The sequence below is a fragment of the Myotis brandtii genome, unplaced genomic scaffold (genome assembly GCF_000412655.1).
Source record: "Myotis brandtii unplaced genomic scaffold, ASM41265v1 scaffold513, whole genome shotgun sequence".
Taxonomy (NCBI): Eukaryota; Metazoa; Chordata; class Mammalia; order Chiroptera; family Vespertilionidae; genus Myotis; species Myotis brandtii.
In genome coordinates, this window is record NW_005369552.1 from 3,390,165 (window position 1) to 3,410,276 (window position 20,112).

Below are 20,112 nucleotides of genomic sequence, written 5' to 3' on the forward strand. Positions count from 1 at the left end.
CCCTGCTCTGTGCATGACAGGGGGCGGCGCCCCAACTCCCCAGTCAGCCCTGCTCTGAGCCCGACCAGGAGCTGCACCTAGGGATTGGGCCTGCCCTCTGCCACCCGGGAGCAGGTCTAATCCAGCAGGTCGTTATCTCCCGAGGGGTCCCAGACTGCGAGAGGGCACAGGCCAGGAGGAGGGACCCCCCCCTCCTCCCCGAGTGCACAAATTTTTGTGCACTGGGCCTCTAGTCCATATATATAAAAGCTCAGTGACTGGAACAGCAGAACGACCAGAACAACTGGAAGGACTGGTGGCTATGACACACACTGTGGCAGCCAACCAGCCTGACCCGGGCCCTGATTGCCTCCCCGCCCCACCGGCTGGTCCCGCCCCTGATTGATCCCCCCAGCCCTGGTTGGGGGCGGAGGTGGCTGACCAACCTCCTGTAGCCCTTCCCCCCAGCCAGCCCCGCCTCCAATCGCACCCCCCCGAACCCCAATTGGGGGCGGAGCTGGCTGGCCAACTGCCTGTAGCCCCTCCCCCTTGCCAGCCTGGGCGGGTTGACTGGACCCCACCCCACCATGAATTTGTGCACCAGGCCACTAGTTGTTTAATAAGATGTTATTTCACCTCCAAGTGTTTGAATTTTTTGATTCTTTTTATTGTCATTTATTTGTAATATTATACCATTGTGATCTGAGAACATGCTTTATATAATTTCTATCTTCTTGAATTTGAAGAGACTTTGCCTATGTCCCAATATGTGGTCTATCTTTGAAAATGTCACATGTCACATGAGAAGAATGTATATTCTGTTGCTTTAGGGTGAAATATTCTGAAGATGTCGATTAAGTCCATCTGATCTGAGGGAGTCATTTAGGATTGATGTTTTTTGCTGATTTTTTTGTCTAGAGGATTTATCTAGTGATGTCAATGGGGTATTAAAGTCCCCTACTATGATTGTATTCCTGTTGATCCTTCCCTTGATATCTTTCAGAAGTTTTTTTATGTATTTGGGTGCTCCTGCATTGGGTGCATATATGCTTACCAGAGTTATATCCTTTTGTATTGATCCCTTTAGTATTATGAAGTGGCCTTCCTTATCTCCTTTTATGGCCTTCACTTTGAGGTCAATTTTGTCAGATATAAGTATTTCTACCTTAGCTTTTTTTAAATTTCATTTTCATTTGCCTGAAAAATATTTTTCCATCCCTTCAATTTCAATATGTGTGAGTCCCCTGTTCTGAGGTGGGTCTCTTGTAGAGAGTATATGTATGGGTCATGTTTTCTTATCCATTCAGCCACTCTATGTCTTTAGATTGGAACATTTAGTCCATTTACGTTAAAGGTTATTATTGATAGATACTTGTTTGTAGCCATTTTTATTCTTTATACCCATGTTCCATCTTCCCTTTCAGTTTCTTCTTTTTACAATAGTCCCTTTAGCATTTCTTGCATTGCTGGCTTGGTAGTGATAAACTCCCTGAGCCTTCTTTTGTCTGTGAAGCTCCTGATTTCCCCTTCAATTTTGAATGATAGCCTTGCTGGATAGAATATTCTTGGATTCAGTCCCTTGCTTTGCATCACTTTGTATACTTCATTCCATTCCCTTCTGGCCTGATGTATGTCTGTTGAGAAATAATTTGATAATCTAATGGTAGATCCCTTGTAGGTAACTCTTTGTCTCTCTCTTGCAGCCTTTAAGATTCTCTCTGTCATTAACATTTGCCATTGTAATTACTATGTGTCTTGGTGTCGGTGTTTTGGGGGTTCATCTTGTTTGGGACTGTGTGCTTGTGTGACTTTTTTCTTCCTCATATCAGGGAAGTTTTCTGTCATTATTTCTTCAAATAGGTTTTCTAATCTTTGCTTCTCTTCTTGTTTTTCTGGCACCCCTATTATATGTATGTTACTTTGTTTCATGTTGTCCCAAAGCTCCCTTAGGCTCTCCTCCTGCTTTCTATTTTTTCTCTCCAATAGCTGTTCAGATTGGGTGTGTTTCTTTACCCTGTCTTCTAACTCACTAATTCAGTCCTCTGTTTTTTCTAGTCTACTGGTAAACCTTCTATTGTGTTTTTATTGTAGCTATATAATTTTTTATTACCTCTTGATTCTTACAGAAGTTGTTGATTTTCTCATCCATCCAGTTTATGAACTGTATGACCCTTACTCTGAATACTTTTTCTGACATACTGCATGACTTACTTTCATTTTCTGGCAATCCCCCCTTTTATTTTCTTGTGGGTTGTTTCTTTTTCTCCCTATTTTTGCTCTCACCGAAGGGTCCAAGTGCCGAGTCACACAGGACCTGTGGCTGAAGTGGAGGGCTAGGCAGAAGGGTCATGCACCACAAGAGTCACTGGAGGGCCCAGGCACCAGGATGCACAGGGCCTGTGACCATAGCAGCGGGTTGGCGTGAGGGTTGCACACCTCGAGAGTCACCAGGGTCCAGGATCTGGGACACGGGAGCGGGGAGGAGTGGGGAAAGGGGCCCTGGATGAAGCATCTGGTTGGCATGAGGGTTGCACACCCTGAGAGTCAATGGAGAACCCAGTCATCGGGACATGAAGCACCTGTGGCTGTAGCGGCAGGAGGGTTGTGTACCCCAAGATTCACCAGAGTGCCCATGTGCTGGGACATGCAGGGTATGTGGCCGCAGCAGTGGGTTGGCAGTTGGGTTGTGCACCCCGAGAGTCATCTGAGTGCTTGGGCACTGGGACACACAGGGCTTGTGGCGGTGGCAGCGGGCTGTTGGGAGGATTGTGCACTCTGGGACTCAGAGAAGCCTGCACCCAGGGAGGCTGGTGTCCCAGTGTCCATGGGTCTGCAGCTGAGGTAGCAGGTCTTTGGCCGGAGTGGTCCCAGGTGGTATCTAAGGCCAGTCTGGGTGTTGGTGAGGCTGGACTCCTAGTCACAGAAGCTCTCCCCTTCAAGATGGCATAGTTTCTATTGTTTGTTTTTTAATCTCTTTTAAGAATGCTTTGTAATTTTCAGTATATAGGTCTTTCATGTTCTTTGTTAAGTTTATTCCTAGGCATTTTATTCTTTTGGTTGCAATTGCAGAAGGAATTGTTTTTTTCATTTCTCTTTCTGAAGTTTTATTGTTAATATACAAGAAGGCAATGGATTATTGCACATAGATTTTGTATCTTGCAACTTGACTGTATTTATTTATTCTTTCCAATAGTTTTTGTGGAATCTTTAGGGCTTTCTATATACAGAATCATGTCACCTGCAAAAAGTGATCGTTTTTGCTTCTTCCTTTTTTTATTTGAGTGCATTTTAGTTATTTCTCTTACCTTATTGCTCTGTGTAGGATTTCCAGCACTGTGTTGAATACGAGTGGTGAGAGTGGTCATCTTGACTTGTTCCTGATCTTAGAGAAAAACCTTTCATTTTTTTGCCAATAACTAAGGATTTATTATCAATGGCCTTTATTATGTTGAGGTACTTTCCTTCAATTCATATTTTATTGAGTGTTTTAATCATAAATGGATGTTGTATCATATCAAATGCTTTTTCTGTATCTATTGTTAAGATCATATGATTTTAATACTTTTGTTAATGTGGTGTATTACACTGATTGATTTGTGCATGTTGAATCATCCTTGTTCCCCTGGAACGAACCCCATTTGATTGCAATGTGTTATTTTTTTTTTATGTTCTGTTGTACTCAATTTGCTAGTATTTTGTTTAGGAACTTTGCATCTGTATTTATCAGAGCTATTGGTCTGTAGTTTCTTTCTTTGTGTTATCTTTGCCAGGCTTTGGTTTCAGGGTTATGTTGACCTCATAGAATCTGTTAAGAAGTATTGCCTCTTCTTCAATTTCATGGATGAATTTGAAAAGGATAGGTTTTAAATCTTTTTGAACGTTTGGTAGAATTCACTGGTGAAGCCACCTGGTCCAGGACTTTTGTTTTTTGAGAAGTTTTTGATGGTTGTTTCAATTTCCTCACTACTGATAGGTCTATTTAGAGTTTCCAATTCTTCATCATTTAGACTGGAAAGGTTATATAATTCTAGGACCTTATCCATTTCTTCTAGGTTATGATCCTTTGTTTATCTGTAATATCTGTGGTGACTTATCCTCTCTCATTTCTGTTTTTGTTTATATGGGTCTTTCTCCTTTTTTTCCGTAGTGAGTCTAGCCAGGGGTTTGTAAATTTTATTAATCTTTTCAAAGAACCAGCTCTTTGTTTTATTAAATTTTTTTGTATAGTCTTCTTGTTCTCTATTTCACTCAGTTCTCCTCTAATTTTTATTATTTCCACTATTGGCCTGGTGCATGAAATCCATGCATGGGGGCGGTATCCCTCAGCCCAGCCTGCACCCTCTCCAATCTGGGACCCCTCGGAGGATGTCTGACTGCTGGCAGTCAGACATCCCTCTCGCAATCCGGGACCGCTGGCTCCTAACTGCTCACCTGCCTGCCTGCCCAATCGCCCCTAACCACTCTGCCTGCCGGCCTTCTGTCCTGCCTCCCTCCCCCCGACCCCGGCCGGCCTGATCGCTCCCAACTGTCCTCCCCTGCCAACCTCATGGACCCCAACTGCCCTCCCCAGCCAGCCTGATGGCCCCCAACTGCCCTCCCCAGCCCGCCTCATGGCCCCCAACTGCCCTTCCCTGCTGGCCTCATGGCCTCCAACTGCCCTCCTGGCCGGTCTCCCAGAAGGTCTCCTGGTCTAATTAGCATATTACCCTTTTATTAGTATAGATTCTTCTGCTGTTTTGGGGTTTCTTTTGTTGTTCTTTCTCTAGTTCTTTAAGATGTGATGTTAGTTTGTTTACTTGGGGGTCTCTTTTTTCTTGAGATGGGCCTGTAATGATATAAACTTCCCTCTTATTACTGCTTTTGTTGCATCACAGATGCTTTGATATGTTATATTGTCATTCTCATTTGTCTCTACATCTTTTTATCTTATCTTTTATTTCTTATTCAACTCAGTCATTTTTTAGTAGTATTTTGTTTAATCTCCATGTACTTGTACCTCCTTTATGCAGTTGATTTCTAATTTCAAGGCATTGTGGTTAGAGAATATGCTTGGTATAATTTCAATCTTCTTACATATTTTGATGCTAGTTTTATGATGCAACTTATGATCTATCCTTGAGAATGCTCCATGTGCACTGGAGAAGAATGTATAATCTGATGTTCTTGGAGGAAATGTTCTATAAATGTCAATTATGTTCATTTGGTCTAGTGTTTCATTTAAGGCTGATATTTCTTTATTGACTTTCTGTTTGGTTGATCTGTCTAGAGCTGTCAATGGAGTATTAAGGTCTCCAATAAGGTCCCCAACTATGGTTGTGTTTTGATCTGTTTCTCCCTTTAATTCTGTGAGTAGCTGTTTTATATATTTCAGTGCTCCTTGGTTGGGTGCATATATATTAACTAGTGTTATGTTTTCTTGATAAGTATCCCCTTTATCATTATAAAGTGTCCATATTTGTCTCTTGTTATCTTGAAATCTATTTTGTTAGATATAAGTATGGCGACACCTGGTTTTCTGTGGATGCTATTTGCTTGGAGAATCATTTTCCACCCTTTTACTTTAAATCTCCTTTGTGTTTGCAGTTTAGATATTTCTCTTATAGGCAGAATATGGTTGGGTTTTGTTTTTTGATCCACTCTGCTACTCTATGTCTCTTTATTGGTGAATTCAGACTATTTACATTTAGGGTAATTATTGATGTATGAGGATTTTTTATAGCTATTTTGTCTTTGTTTTTCTGTTAGCTCTGTGCCTCCATTGGTTCTCTTCCTTTGTGTTTCTGTCTGTTGTTTTTGTTTGGTGGTGTTTCATACTTATTTCCTCTTTTTTTAAGCTAGGTGTCATGGTTTGGGGATTTTTTGTATGGTAACCATTAGGTTTATAAAAAATAAACTTGCATATATACCATAGCTTTTTTTTTTTTTTTTTACCTATGAGTGCATCTGATCTTTATCTCCCTTTGCCAGTTCAGATCTGTACCTCCTCCTTTTTTATGTTTTTGTTGTCACAAATTATCCCTGCTTATGCTGTAAGTTTTTTGGTGCTCTTACTTATAGTGTTGTGACCTTATGTTCTTTGTTTCAGGAGGATAACTTCCTTGAGTATTTCTTACAATGGAGGTTTTCTGGTTATTAAATCCCTCAGCTGCTGTATGCCTGGGAACATCTTTATTTCTCCTTCATATTTAAAGGATAATTTTACTGGATATATTATTCATGGCAAGTGATTTCTCTCTTTCAAATGTTTGAATATTTGGTTCCACGCTATTCTGGCTTGTGCAGTTTCTGCTGAGACATCAGATAAAATTCTGATGGGTTTTCCTTCTTTTCCCTGGCTGCTTTGAGAATTTTTTTCTTTATCATTAATTTTTGACAGCTTTAATACAAAGTGTCTTGAAGAGGGTCTTTTTGGGTTGAATTTCAATCTTCTTATTTCAACCCAAAAAGGCCCTGTTCTGTTTGCTTCTTAGATTCAAGTACCTAATTCTTTCCATAGGTTTGGAAAGTTCTCATTCACTATTTGTTTGAATAGAATCTTTGTTCCATGCTCTCTCTCCTCCTCCTCCTCTGCAATGGCTATAATTCTAGTATTGATTTTTTTTTGGATGGAATCAGATAGTTCTCATTGCTAGATTACTACCCTCAATATCACTAATTCTTTCCTCCATCTGCTTAGCTCTGTGTTCTATGCTCAGTAGTTTACTCTTAATCTCCTTAATTGAATGCTTCATTTCCAGGATTTCTGATTGGTTCTTTTTTTTTAATGTTTTTATTGATTTCAGAGAGGAAGGGAGAGAGATAGAGAGATAGAAACATCAATGATGAGAGAGAATCATTGATTGGCTGCCTCCTGCACGCCCCCTACTGGGAGGGAGGGGGTCGAGCCCACAATCCAGGCATGTGTCCTTGGCTGGAATCGAACCTGTGACCCTTTAGTCCATAGGCCGACGCTCTATCCACTGAGCCAAACCAGCTAGGACCTGATTGGTTCTTTTTTAAAGTTTTAATCTTTTTGGTAAAATTCTCATTTTGTTCATCCATTTGTTTTCTGAGTGCATTGAATTGCCTGTCTGTATTTTCTTGCATCTTGTTAAGTATTTTCAAAACTGCAATCTTGAAATCTCTGTCATTTATATCACATATTTCCATGTGTTCCAACTTGCTTTCTGGAGATTGTCCATTTTCTTTCTGGTCATCATAGTTACTGAGGTTATCCATGGTATCTGCTGTCCTCCTTTGCCTATGCATTTATCTCTGAAGAGTTCTTTCTACTATTTCTAGTAAATGGCACTAAATCGCAATATTTTTTTACCTCTCTGATCTCCCAATCTTGAACCTCTGTGGCTTCTGTCAGACAGTACAGCTGCACTGCTTGGGGGTGGGGTTTGTTTTGCCCTCACTCTAATGGCAATCCCTGACCTCCATGGGATCCCACCCCAAGCTCTCCTCCTGGGATCAGTCACAGGGGGAATCAGCAGTTCTACTGTAATAGCTCTTGGTTTATAGATAATATGCTCCTGGATCCAACTACAAGGGCAACAGGAGGCTGGTTTGGGGAGTCCAAACAGTGGCAGGGCTCTGTGGTTCCATTTCTTTGTCTGAAACACCACCTCTGGCCCAATAGTGGAGAGCTGCACAGCAAAGCCCCATTCTCTGTCAAGCATCTGCTGATTCAGACATTGTTCATCCCTTCCATGCTTGCCCTGCTGGGCTGCCCCTCTACAGCTCTCTGTTCCTTCTGGCCAAATGAAACCCCTGCTACTGCCAGATTTCTGCCCTCTCCTGGCCAGCTGAGCCATTAGGCTTCAGGGTTGCATCTGTGGGCTTTCTGTGCTTTCCTCCCTCCTTGTCTTCCCATTTTTTTATTTCCAGTTGCCCATCTTTAGATGTTTCAGTGCATGGGTCTCTCAATAGTGAGTCTGTGTTGAGAAGGGATTACTTTGTTGAATTATAGTTGTTTAACTTGTTGAAATTTCAGGAGGAGAGGGCAAGGGGCTTTCTCACACCACCATTTTTCTGATGTCCAATAATTACTTTTTACTTTTTGGCACTGAGTCTTAAGCCAGCCAATCTTTAAAAAATATATAACAACTAAAATTATTTGATGTGTGCTATTGTGAGACTTTGTATTTAATCCCTTACTCTAATTTACACTATCTTTTCTTGTAGTCAAAAAAGCATCCGAAGATTAGGATATACATATTCACTTACTGATTCTCTTCACAATCGGACACAATACAATGATGAGTACATTTGGAAGTTACGTTCTAAAGAAGATTTTATCAAAGCTAGGACTCCAAGAGAGATTGGGAGTCACAATTCTCCCTCCAGTCAAGTAAGATAATACCTACATATCTATTTAATTTAATACTGTATCAATAATCCAATACCGAGAGTTTGAATATATCACAAAGATCCTTCATCATCTACAGTTATGGTTCTTCTTAGACTCTTTTGTCCACCTTTTCACATTTATTTCTAACTACTTCTTCCCTGGCCCCTCATTTTAAAATGAAAAACTTAAAATGAAATTTACATAGAGAAATTATAAGGGAAAGAAGGGGATGGAGAGGGAACTTGAAGATTAAAAGAGACTTGAAAGACAAATTTGGGACAGTGAGTATCCCTTACTATTTTGAGGGATTTCAGTGTAAAGGCAAACTGAGAAATATTTTAGTAACTAGAGGAGAAATAGGATGAAGAGAGAGTTTTCTTTTTAAGATAGGAGAAATAAAGGCAGGCTCCGGTACTGATGATAACCTCCCAGGAGAGAGGGAGGAATGGAAGTTGCAAGAGAGAGGTGAGAATTGTTGGTAATGTGCTGGAGTAGACTAAATGCAGGCTTTAGGGTACCAGGTGGGGTCACCTGCTGGGTGACCCAGCAACTCATCTGCCAACACAGATGTGGTAGCTGACAGGTGATGTGGTGTGCTGTGTAAGTTCTCTTCATTGGCTTCAATTTTCTCATGGAAATAGGAAGCAAGAGGAAAGAGAGGGAAGATAGAAAGGTAGTGGAAGTTCTAAGTTTTATAATCATAAATCTCTTTGGAGACAAATAGGAGAGAAGACTTGGGGCTCCCAAGGCAAAACAACAGCTGTCTTTCCTGTGGCCAGAGCTAAAGTTCACGGGTCTTCTCTTCCTCTGGTCTTGCCTGAATATTTCCAGTTGGAGGCACAATTCTTTGGACTTTACAATGATATATTTTTCATTAATGTAAAAGTTAAAGAAGTGATAAAGTACCGTGTAAACTGATAGCTTTGTAAACTGGTGCATCCTGTGGACAGGCACAGAATCTACATGGTGCGCACAATGGGACATCTAGCTGAACCTGGGAAGGCTTAAAAGAATATGTATACACATGCATGCACACACGAACCATTAGGTGAAACCATGTGGATTTTCTTGAAAATTGTGTTTTTATTCATAGGACTTCTTTCACTGGACACTACCTCCACGTCACTCAATACCAGTGAAGAGCTACCTCCCTTGGAAAATCGCTGCTTCAATGGACGAGGTCAGGAAGGCTGTATCAAATCAGTTTACTTCCCATACTAGGAGAGACTTTGTGGACAAAATTGTGTTTTTATTGATAGGACTTCTTTCACTGGACACTACCTCCAGTTCATTCAACATCAGTGAAGAGGTACTTCCCTTGGAAAATCGCTGCTTCGATGGACAAGGTCAGGAAGGCTGTATCTAATCAGTTTATTTCCCATACTAGGAGAGACTTTGTGGACAGAGCCGAAGGTAAGTGTGCCCATTTCTCTTCTTTACTGCTAATGCGCTAGGCACTGGAGTCCCAGTTCAAGGAACTCACAGGAGAGACATGGGAAAACTGCAGTTTACCAACAGATACAGTCAAGTATAAAATGCTGCATGTTGTGAGAAGTGCAGGATGCTGTAGGTGTGAACAATGGGACATCTAGCTGGACCTGGGAGAGAGTCCAGGAAAGTCTTCTTGGGATGATAGACAAAGACAAGTGAGCCAGATGAAGATGAAGGCGTCAAGTTAAACATCCTATTTCCAATTCTGAACTTCTTATTTACTATTCTTTAAAATTAGAACTTTTATTAAACCAGTTCATGCATATACTTAAAAATAGTTCCCTACAAGCTCATAATGCATAGCAGCAGTTTCTTTACCCACCCGTCTATGCCCAGTCCTACTACACATTGATAATCATTTTCAGTCATTTCAACTGTTTTTTCTTATGTCACCCTCTGCATTTTAAAATACTGGGCTCATTCTGCTATTTTTTTGTTCATCAATTTTAGACATTATAACTGACTTTCTTATATGGCAGTTGAGGATTTGTCTCTCCTATAACTCTTCCTCACTCTTCCTCCATCCATGCTCTCAAAATAATTATATTATAAAATTTTGCTTAATTAAAATGTTAGGTGTTATATTATGATTATGATATGATATAATATGTAAATATTTACCACTGAGCCAGGTGTTATTTTATGATTATGTCTCTTTTTACTTTTTTTCTACCAGAATTAATAACCTTTTTTCATTTGTTTACTTTTCTATGCGCCTGTCACTAATTTTTTTCAAATACTTTGTCACACACTTACCAAGATTTTCCCCAAATACAGTTTCAGACATTGTATCAGTTTGAGATTTTACTGGAGAACTGATACCTTCCATTTCCCCTAATCTAGAAGAATTGCTCTGTAAATTTGCCACCCAACTGTGTCCTGGTACTTTTTCATCATTCAGGCATTTCTTTGGTCTCTTCCTGCCCTGTATCTCATTTCCTGAGTCCACATATTTCCCTTCCCTCATTTTGCTAAGACACATCTTCTAGTAGCTTCCTATTCAAGGGGTTGTAGGAGGAACTTTTTGAGTATGTTCTTACCAATATGAAACTGTCTTTTTTTTTCTTTCATTATATTTGTTGATAGTTTGTCTGGGTATAGAATTCTAAGATGATAATCATTTTCCCTCAAATCCCTCAAATGACTTCTAGCTCCCAGGACTGGTATGTAAAAGACTGATGTCATTTTGATTCCTGATTCTTTCACATTTTTTTTCCTGGAAGTTTTTAAGACCTTCTCTTTATTCTGGATACTGTAAAATTTGCATGCATTACTGAGAATCTCATTTATTATCTTGGACAAACAGAGATTTTTTAAATCTGGATACTTATGACCTTTGATTTTAGAAATTGTTCCCATATACTTTTTCCCTATTTTTCTCCCATTTCTTTTCTCTGTTCTCTTCTGGGACTCCTATGAGTAGGTTTGATCCTTCAATTTTCTTACATTTTCTCTTCTACTATCTTCTCTTTGTATTTTTATCATGTTTAATTAAAATATTTTTTACTTTTTAATCCAATTCTTTATGTTTTAAATTTCCAAGCTTTCTTTCTTCTCCTCTCTGATTATTTTCTAAAAATAATATTCTGTTCTTGTTTTGTGATGCAGCAATTCTCATAAATTTTAGGATATTTATGATAAACTTTTTAGTGCTTTTATCTGTTCTTTGCTTAATCTCTATTTTTCTCTGTGTCTTAATGGTCTAGTGAAAATCTAGGGGCTTTTTGTTCACATTTACAAGGGAGTGAAGGCAGATTTACTATGAAACTAATAAAACTTAAGTCTCACTTTTCTGGACTCTTTTTTTTCTTAGAGTGTATTTACTTAAAATATTAAGCTACAGGGTTCACAAAATCTTATTGGAGGTATTCACATCTGATTGGAAACTACATACAGAGATGGGGCTTGTTGGCTAGTGCTTGACTTAGGTAAACATTGGTTGTTGTATTCTGAGAGCAGGATTGGGGAAGGGGCTGAGAGCTTCCTCCTTGCTGTGCATACTCTTCCTGAATCCTCCTTTTTCTCTGGTCTAGAATCTCACTACACCCTTCTGTTAACTGGTGTGCCAGAAACCAGAACTCCTTTGATTCAAGTTTGCACTAAATAAATCTCTGGTTAGGAAGGGGATAAGATCAAAATATCTCCATATTGTAGATAAACATTAAGGGTCATGGAAAAACATCAGAAATGCCAATATTCTTAAAGAATGTCATTGAGCTTCCAATCAAAGTTGTCCTTTCAGTATGTGCAAATTACCATGTGTTCTTGTGTCAATAAATGCCAAAGACCTGTCAAGACACTCTTCTAAATCTCTTAATTCTATTTGCTTCTCTCTCTCTCTCTCTCTCTCTCTCTCTCTCTCTCTCTCTCTCCATAGCCACTGCCTTCGTTCAGGCTACCAATATCTCTCCCTTGAATGACCTCTAATCCAACTCCCTTTTCTGGTTTTGTCTCCTCTAGTTCATTGTCCATCCTTTAGCCATAGTGAGTATAAATTACATCACTTTCCAGTTTAACATCCTTCAATGACTCCCCATTGTCATCAGGGTCCTGTGCAATCTGGTTCTTGCCCACTGCTCCAGCATTTCCCCTCACCAGTCCCCACACTATGAGACTGATTGCTTTCCATCCTTCAGACTCACCAAGCCCCCTGCAGCCTCACACTTCACATACACTGCTGCTTCTCTGTGAACTGCCTCTCCCTTTCTTCTTTTAGCCCATGTCCATTCATCATTTAGGTCTAAATGCAAGCTGATTTTTCTCCCAGGAGTCTTCTCTCATCCCCCAAGTTTGGATCAATGGCCTTTCCATATGTTTTTATAGTTCCTCTTCTGCAGCATTTATCACATAGATTGTAATTATCTATTTTTGAGGGGGGGGGGTATCTGTTTCTCTAATGCAGTACTTTAAGTTTTGGAAGCTCAGGGATCATGTATTACCCGAGTGTACTCATAATTGAATTATGGTGAATGAGTGAGAAGCACTAAAAGGTACTTTTTCCTCAAAAAATTCAGGCTTGGAGAACTCTGCTTAGATGACTTATAATAGCAAATAAAAGCAACAGAATTGGTTCTCACTTGGCTATAGATTATGTGCCAAGGGTCCTAGTGGTTTTGAATGGTCCTTGCTGTAGGTTCACTTTTGGATTGGACCTTTCAACAGATGCCACACCTAATCTTAAAGGAGCCAGTCTCTCTCTTTGGGCTCTAAGTGATGTAGTATTTGTCACCATTATCAAATGGAAAAGAAACCAGTGGGACCTGAGCTCCTGAGGAGAGGGATGATGCTGGCCTTGGAGGGGTGGTTAGCTTTGGGCCAGCTTGTCTTGTCTGTCCATACTTCAGTACCACTATAGGGAATTCAGGTGTTGGTTGGGCCCCTTTGTATCAGGAACTTCTCTCCTTAATAATGCTGAAGAAAATCATTAACATGACATTTTATAAAGGCAATGAAAGCATTAGTTGAGAACTAATAACTGAGAATTATTTTATGCATTTATTACATATGCAGTCATTAGTGTGTGCTTCAGATTAATTGCTAATCGACAGCAATTATGTTCTAATTTTTTTTTTTGTTCACTCATTAACTTAGTAAATATTTAATGAGGTCTATTACTGTGAAAAGTACTAAGGATCAATAAAGAATATAACAATCTTTTTCTTCAAAGAAACTCTGGGTAAGTCTAGGCCCCAATTATTGTGTTTTCTGGGTCTTCATCTCCAATTGCTCTACTTCTGTGTTGGTCCATCCTGGTCCACATAGACCAACCCCTCCATAACCTTCAGAGCCTGGTTCCTAACTTATCTCTCCTGCTTCCCTCTAAGCTACTTTTCCCTGCCCTGCATACCTTCCACTCCCGGCAGACAGACTGCATTTTATGAACACACTGTGTACCTTTTGCTTCAGTGTTGGTCCTTTGTCAAAGCACTCCTTTTGTTATGTCTGCCTTTTAATTCTCATCTTTCTTCCCTTTCCATAATAGAGCTCATTACACTCTCTCTGGGCTTCTGTAGCACCTATTCAAGGCTCTGAATCAGTGATTCTTAATCATATGAGAAGATTATTCACAATATAAGTGCCTGATTCCCACTGCTAGAAATTCTCAATGTCTGGGATGAGGTTCAGCAGATATAATTTGGAAAAATAATCCCAGAATTATTTTATTATCTCCATGTAATAATTATTTATCTAAGTGTTATACTTGCAAGACATCACATTCCACATGTGTTTGTACTGTATCTTTTTTTCTAATCATGCTTATTTGAGGTTATCTTAAGGTAGAACAATGGCTTAATTATCTCTAACCTTGGCACAGAACACATATAGGAACTAAACACATTTGCTTTTGAGTAGGAACATCAAGTATTTCAATAGGAATTTGTTTTTCTCCTATGAAGCTATTAGTAATTTATAGAATCCAAGTTATAGATGGTGTTTACAAGGAAAAATCTCAGATGATTTTCCAAAATATTTTAAGAGATCTCTGATTTTGAGCTCTAGAGTTTCCTACTCTCTATAACCTTGTATTCTCCTGAGGCAGCTTATAGGTTCATTATGAGGGTCATTGAGTACCCACATCTTCTCTTCCTGAGTCATCTAAATTAAAAGCATGCTGATCTAGACAGAGATACTTTTTAAAAAATCAATAACAACACACTCCTGGGTGCCAGTAGATAACATCACATATTGTATGATGTACAATGTACATTTGAATATATTTTGAAAAGACCTATTGAAAAACCTCAGAGAGAAGGCAGGATGGAGGGGTTAGAGATCAACCAAAGGACTTGTATGCATGCATATTAGCATAACCAATGGACACAGACACTGGGGCGGTGGTGGCTTGTTCTGGGGGGCAGAAATCTTGGGGGGCGGTCAATCGGGGAAAAAGGACACATAAAAAAGAAAAACTAATTGGGAACAAGAATTCACTTTAGTTTCAATAGTAATTGGCACCCTTTGGACATTGCTTATGACATCCATGGTTTTAACACCTTTGTCCTGAATAAAGTTGGGGGTGTATGCTTCTGAACCAACATTTTGTAGCAAGAATTAAAGGTGAACTCATGTAAGTGAGAAGGTTATGACCATCTCCTCTAGAATCTGGTCGAGTGCTATGAAACTTAGCATTCAATTAGTGCTTAATAAATATCTAATGAATATCTATACTAATAATAGAGGAATATGCAAATTGGCTGGGACACCATCATGTAACGGGGACAGGGCCATGGCGGAGAGCTCTCAGCATGCCTGCGCCAGGGGTCCAAAGCACGCAGAGAGGAAGGGAGAGCAGATAGGCAGTTAGGGGGATCAGGCCAGGAGGGGAGAGCAGATAGGCAGTTAGGGTAATCAGGCAAGGAGGGGAGACCAGATAGGCAGTTAAGGCGATCAGGCCAGGAGGGGGGAGCAGTTAGGGGGATCAGGTCAGCAGGAAAGAGCAGTTAAGGGCCATCAGGCCAGCAGGGGAGCAGTTAGGGGCATCAGGCAGGCAGGCAGGTGAGAACTTAGAAGCCAGTGGTTCCAGATTGTGAGAGGGATCCTGGATTGGAAAGGGTGCAGGCTGGGCTGAGGGACCTCCCCCCCCTCCCCCCCCCACGAATTTCGTGCACTGGGCCTCTAGTAGATAATGATTATAGAATATTTGTTAGCAGATTTATTTCAAAGAAATAATAGTGGTATTGTCCACTAACAACAATGATGTTACCTAACCCTCCACAGTAAGGAATAAGCTTTGAGTGGTAATGGGGATGATATACAATGCTCCATCTAGGGCTGTCAGGTGCAGCAAATGAGAATACAAGATGTCCAGTTAAATTTGAATGATATATTCATGGATAATAGAGACCATTATAATCTTTTGAACAATAATAGATACAGAGGCAGAGCTGCCTCACACAGATTGTCAAACTGCAGCGGGAAGGCCAGGGAGGGTTGGGGGGGCAGGAGGGAGGGGGGTAAGAGATCAACCGAAGGACTTGTATGCATGCATATGAGCATAACCAATGGACATAAGACACTGGGGGGTAGGGGAAGCTGGGGTATTGTCAAGGGCGGGGAAAAAAAAGGACACATATGTAATACCCTTTGTAATGCTTTAAGCAATAAAAAATAAAAAAATAAAAAATAAAAAATAAAAAATAAATAAAAAAATATTCTTACATATGAAAAAAAAATTTGAATGATATAAAGTAGATAAATACTGAGTACTTACCTAATCTTACACTAAAAATTATACATTATTTGAAATTCAAATTTAACTGGCATCCTGTTTTATATGGCAACCCTAGCCCTACCTAAAGCACCTCTCCCTGCTCCCTAACCCTGCCCCAAGGACAAGGCAGGCCTGCTGGAGTGAGGAATGCCTTTTGAGAACAAAGAGTAGTCCTAACCAACAAAACATGTATTCATTAGAAACTGCTTCTAATCACTTGAGCGTATACTTCCTGTGCCTGATAAAGCAGAAAATTATTTCTTGATTGAAATTGACCATCCAGTAAATATAAAAAGAGTGAGGTTTAGTGTGATAAATTGGAAGCTACTGCCAGAAGCTAAGTGGAATGAAAAATATGATGCTATTTAGAAATAACTGACAAGGAGTAATCATTGCCTTTTGTTTCCAACCTCACCCCAGCTCAGAAGATTAAGCAAAGTTCTCAGATGTTTCTGGAACAGAAAAAGTTACTTTCCCACCCCACAGACACCGAATTTCGACGCAATTACCAAGTTCCAGCTAAAATTCCTGAGTTTCAGGATTTTAGTTTCAAATATGGATGCTACTCACGCCCACCAATCGCTTCTCAGGGTCTAGGTAAGTGCACCTGTAGCTTTTATTTATTTTATTTTTCACATGTAGCTTTTTACAATTTTTTATTTTTTTCTCATCTGCTTTCACTTTTGTTGTTGATGTTAATGCTCACCCGAGGACATTTTTCCATTAATTTTTAGAGAGAGTGGAAAGGAGGGGGAGAGGAAGATAGATAGAAACATTGATGTGAGAGAGACACATTGATTGGTTGCCTACCTCGTGCACTCTGACTGGTTCCTGGGATTGAGCCTGCAACCGAGGTACATGCCCTTGACCATAATCAAACCCATGACCTTTTAGTCTGTGGGCTAATGCTCTATCCACTGAGCCAAACCAATTAGGGCTCACCTATAGCTTTTCAAGCAACTTTAGGGCAACCACTTTGGGTCCCCTTCCTGTTAGGGGAAGTCCATCTATCACTAAATTTTGCTTCTGTTAACAAAAAAGAAAAGCAAACAAACAAAAATTAAGCAACTTCATAGATGTTATCCTCTTGCTTAAAGATTCCTCTTAATCTTAATAAGAGTCTCAGAGAATGACAGTGATCCCTGAATGGAATTAAAACTATGCCTCCATAGTACCTCCCCTCAAATTCAGGGAATGAGTAAGTCTCAAAGAGAAATGACTGCTTATTCCAAGAAATGAGTGCATCCTCAGCCTGGGAGGGACAGGTGTCGGGATTGGGGGACACCCCCCTCCATCATAATGTGAAAGGAAGAATTCAGTTTCTATAAATTTATAGGAAAAGAGATTAGGTGGGAATCAAATTGTCTTGTCAATTATTCACTGAAAGTTTATCCACAAGGCACACCCTTCAAGCAACTTCATATTTAAGAGGTGGGTGTGTATGTGGCTGAGATTTCTACTGCTTTCAACAGAAAAAGTTCCGTGACCCAGCCACCTCCACACTGCTGGTTGAGAGTTGGGTGTCATTTTGAGATAGTGATTGATTCCTGGCATTGAGTTGGGACCAAGTAGTACTTTACACAGAAATCACAGAACAGATGCTCAGCATCTGGGGTTAGAAGGTAGCCGAGAAGTGACTTGTTCTAGATTCTCACTTCCTATGTGAGTCACTGCTAAACCATACTTGCCAAGGGGTGTTATCATCCCTGCTCAGACTCTTCAGAGGAGTACTCATTCCCAAGGAGTTCTTTCATTCTTAGATATTTTAACTGTTTGAACATTCTGAACAGTTAGAATCTTTCTTGCTCAACTTCTAGCCAATTTTTCTTCTTCCCACAGAGTATAAATCTATTGTTCTATGAAAACCTTAGTACATGGCTTCTAAGTCTCCTGCACTAAAAGCATTTTCAGACCCTAAAAATACTACTCAGATGTGGTGTCCAGTCCCCTCACCTACCCAGTCCCTCCATCAGGCCTATGGTTCATTTCAAGGAGGCAACTTGGAACTGAAGCAATATTTAAGGTGTTCTCCTGGTTTACAAAGATTGGACAAATTGTGGACAGATTCTCACATCATCTTAATTGCTTTTATTTATTTATTTTTTTGGTAACTCCATGACTACTAGAACCCACATTAAATGAGCAGCGTTCAGAATCAAATGTAAGTGGCCGGCACCTCACACCTCCATTAGTCTGAATGTGCAATGAGTGCTGACTGTAGATGCCATCCTTGTTCCAAACTGCTCCTCGTATGGCACCTGGTGGAGGCCTCTTTATGTGTGAGTCCCAGTCTTCCCAGGAGATGGCATGAAAGGGAAACAAAGCAGGAGGCAAATGCTATCCTCCTAACATGCTGACCTGCAGAAGAGTTGATTCCAGGGAAAACTTCTTTTCTGAAATTAGTGGTCAAACTCAACCTTCTGGTGATCATCTCCAACTCCTCCCACTCCCGCAGTAACAGTGCTGAGTCCCAGTCACTGCCTACCCGTGTCACTCACACAATGCCTCCTGTTCCAGCACCATTAAGTAGACATCAGGTTGGACTCAGGGCTGTCAGGGCGTGCTCAGCCAATCAAGGCAGAAGTGCCTTGTTTGGTGACAACATCTGTCTTTCCTTCCCTGGTGTCCCCCTAGTCCCTTCCGTACTATGCAGCCACATGAAGAATCAGGACCGCACAAAGAAGCAGACCATATACCAGAGTGACTACGGGAAAGCCTACCCGGATTCCTTAATGATCTTGAACTCATTTACTCCCTCTCAAGTAACCGAGTACCTGCAAAGTGTTTCCTGCAAAGGTAAGATGAGGTCTTGAGTTACTTGTTCATGAATTTACAGGTCATAATACATTGTTTTACATGAAATAGAAATTGTTCCAACTTCCAGACACTGTAGTTAAATGTTCTCAAAAAGAAAAATATTGCCTCAAAATTTCCATAGTTTTTGTGCAAACCTCAACCCATTGAAAATAAATTTCTTTAAAAGAGGCCCCAGTAACTATATTCCCACTTATTAAAAAGGAAACAAAGCTTTTCATTCATTTCTAACCTTACTTGCCTGTGGCTGAATTGTTCCAGGGTGACTTTTGCTTATAGTTAATGGTTTTCTCCAGTGGCTGTGTGTACTGTCTCATAGATTTCTTTTATTCTGTGTAATCTTTATTTCCTGTTTGGTAGTACTTTTCTGTGACAGGTGTTTTAAGGTACATGAGTATTTTCACATGTCATATCCTCAAAGAGAGTAAGTGCCATCCCCAGTACCTGCTGACCCACTCCATGTAACAAGGACTTATCCCAGGTTGGGGCCTAGTGACAGGAATCTACTCGGGAACATCTCAGGGCAACTGGCCAGTCCGGACATGGAAAGTATGAACTCAGAGGAGAGGAATTGGAAGGGAGGAAATGATACTCATCTGACAGCTGCCTCTCAGCACCCAATGCTAGTGTTCATGCCCTATGATTCCTCATTTTTAAGCACATGACCAATGCAGACATGTATATTTATTTAAAGTGTATACATATACCACTAAACTAATGTATTATATTTATTATAAATCAGAAAAAATGTGGGAGGAGGAAATAAGAGCAAACATAATAGAGGTTATAGTATTCCTCCTTGCACCTAGTGGACCATCTCGTTCGCCCTACCTGTGTTCTAGGCTATGTGGTGGTCACTGCCTTGTTCTGTGCCCTGTGGTCAGGCTTGAACTCAGAAGAACTACCAGCTACTCAGTAACCTTCCACCTTCTCTTGGGTCCCCAGTTTCTGTCAGCAGCCATGATCAGAAGAGCTTCTTCTGAAATCCTTGATGAAACTCTTTTATTCGTGGATTTGCTGCTCCACACCAGACTGAAACCCTGCTGGAAGCAAGATTAAAAGGGGATGTGTATGAATGTGCTTGTGTGTGTGTGCTTGATTATATGGGTTCTCTGTGTGTGTGTGTGTGTGTGTGTGTGTGTGTGTGTGTGTGTGTGTGTGTCTGTGAGGGGTACCTTCCACCCTCACAGACTAAGGGCTGATGCCCTAAAGACCCCTAAAAGAGCTTGAGTGTTGGATCTCAAAAAAGTACCAGCAGCAGATGTCCTGCCTCACTCTAAGG

General features: G+C 40.4%; 1 protein-coding gene across 1 annotated transcript in view; it reads left to right on the top strand.

The window, feature by feature from the left end:
- The window catches only part of TEX26 (testis expressed 26), a 43,527-nt gene extending 23,714 nt beyond the window's left edge, over positions 1-19,813 (top strand). Inside the window, exons 3-7 of the mRNA XM_014548576.1 lie at positions 8,149-8,314; positions 9,574-9,727; positions 16,437-16,613; positions 18,651-18,812; positions 19,776-19,813. Coding sequence (XP_014404062.1) covers positions 8,149-8,314; positions 9,574-9,727; positions 16,437-16,613; positions 18,651-18,812; positions 19,776-19,813 — 697 coding nt within the window. The remainder of the gene's footprint in view (positions 1-8,148; positions 8,315-9,573; positions 9,728-16,436; positions 16,614-18,650; positions 18,813-19,775) is intronic.
- Positions 19,814-20,112: the final 299 nt, after the last annotated feature.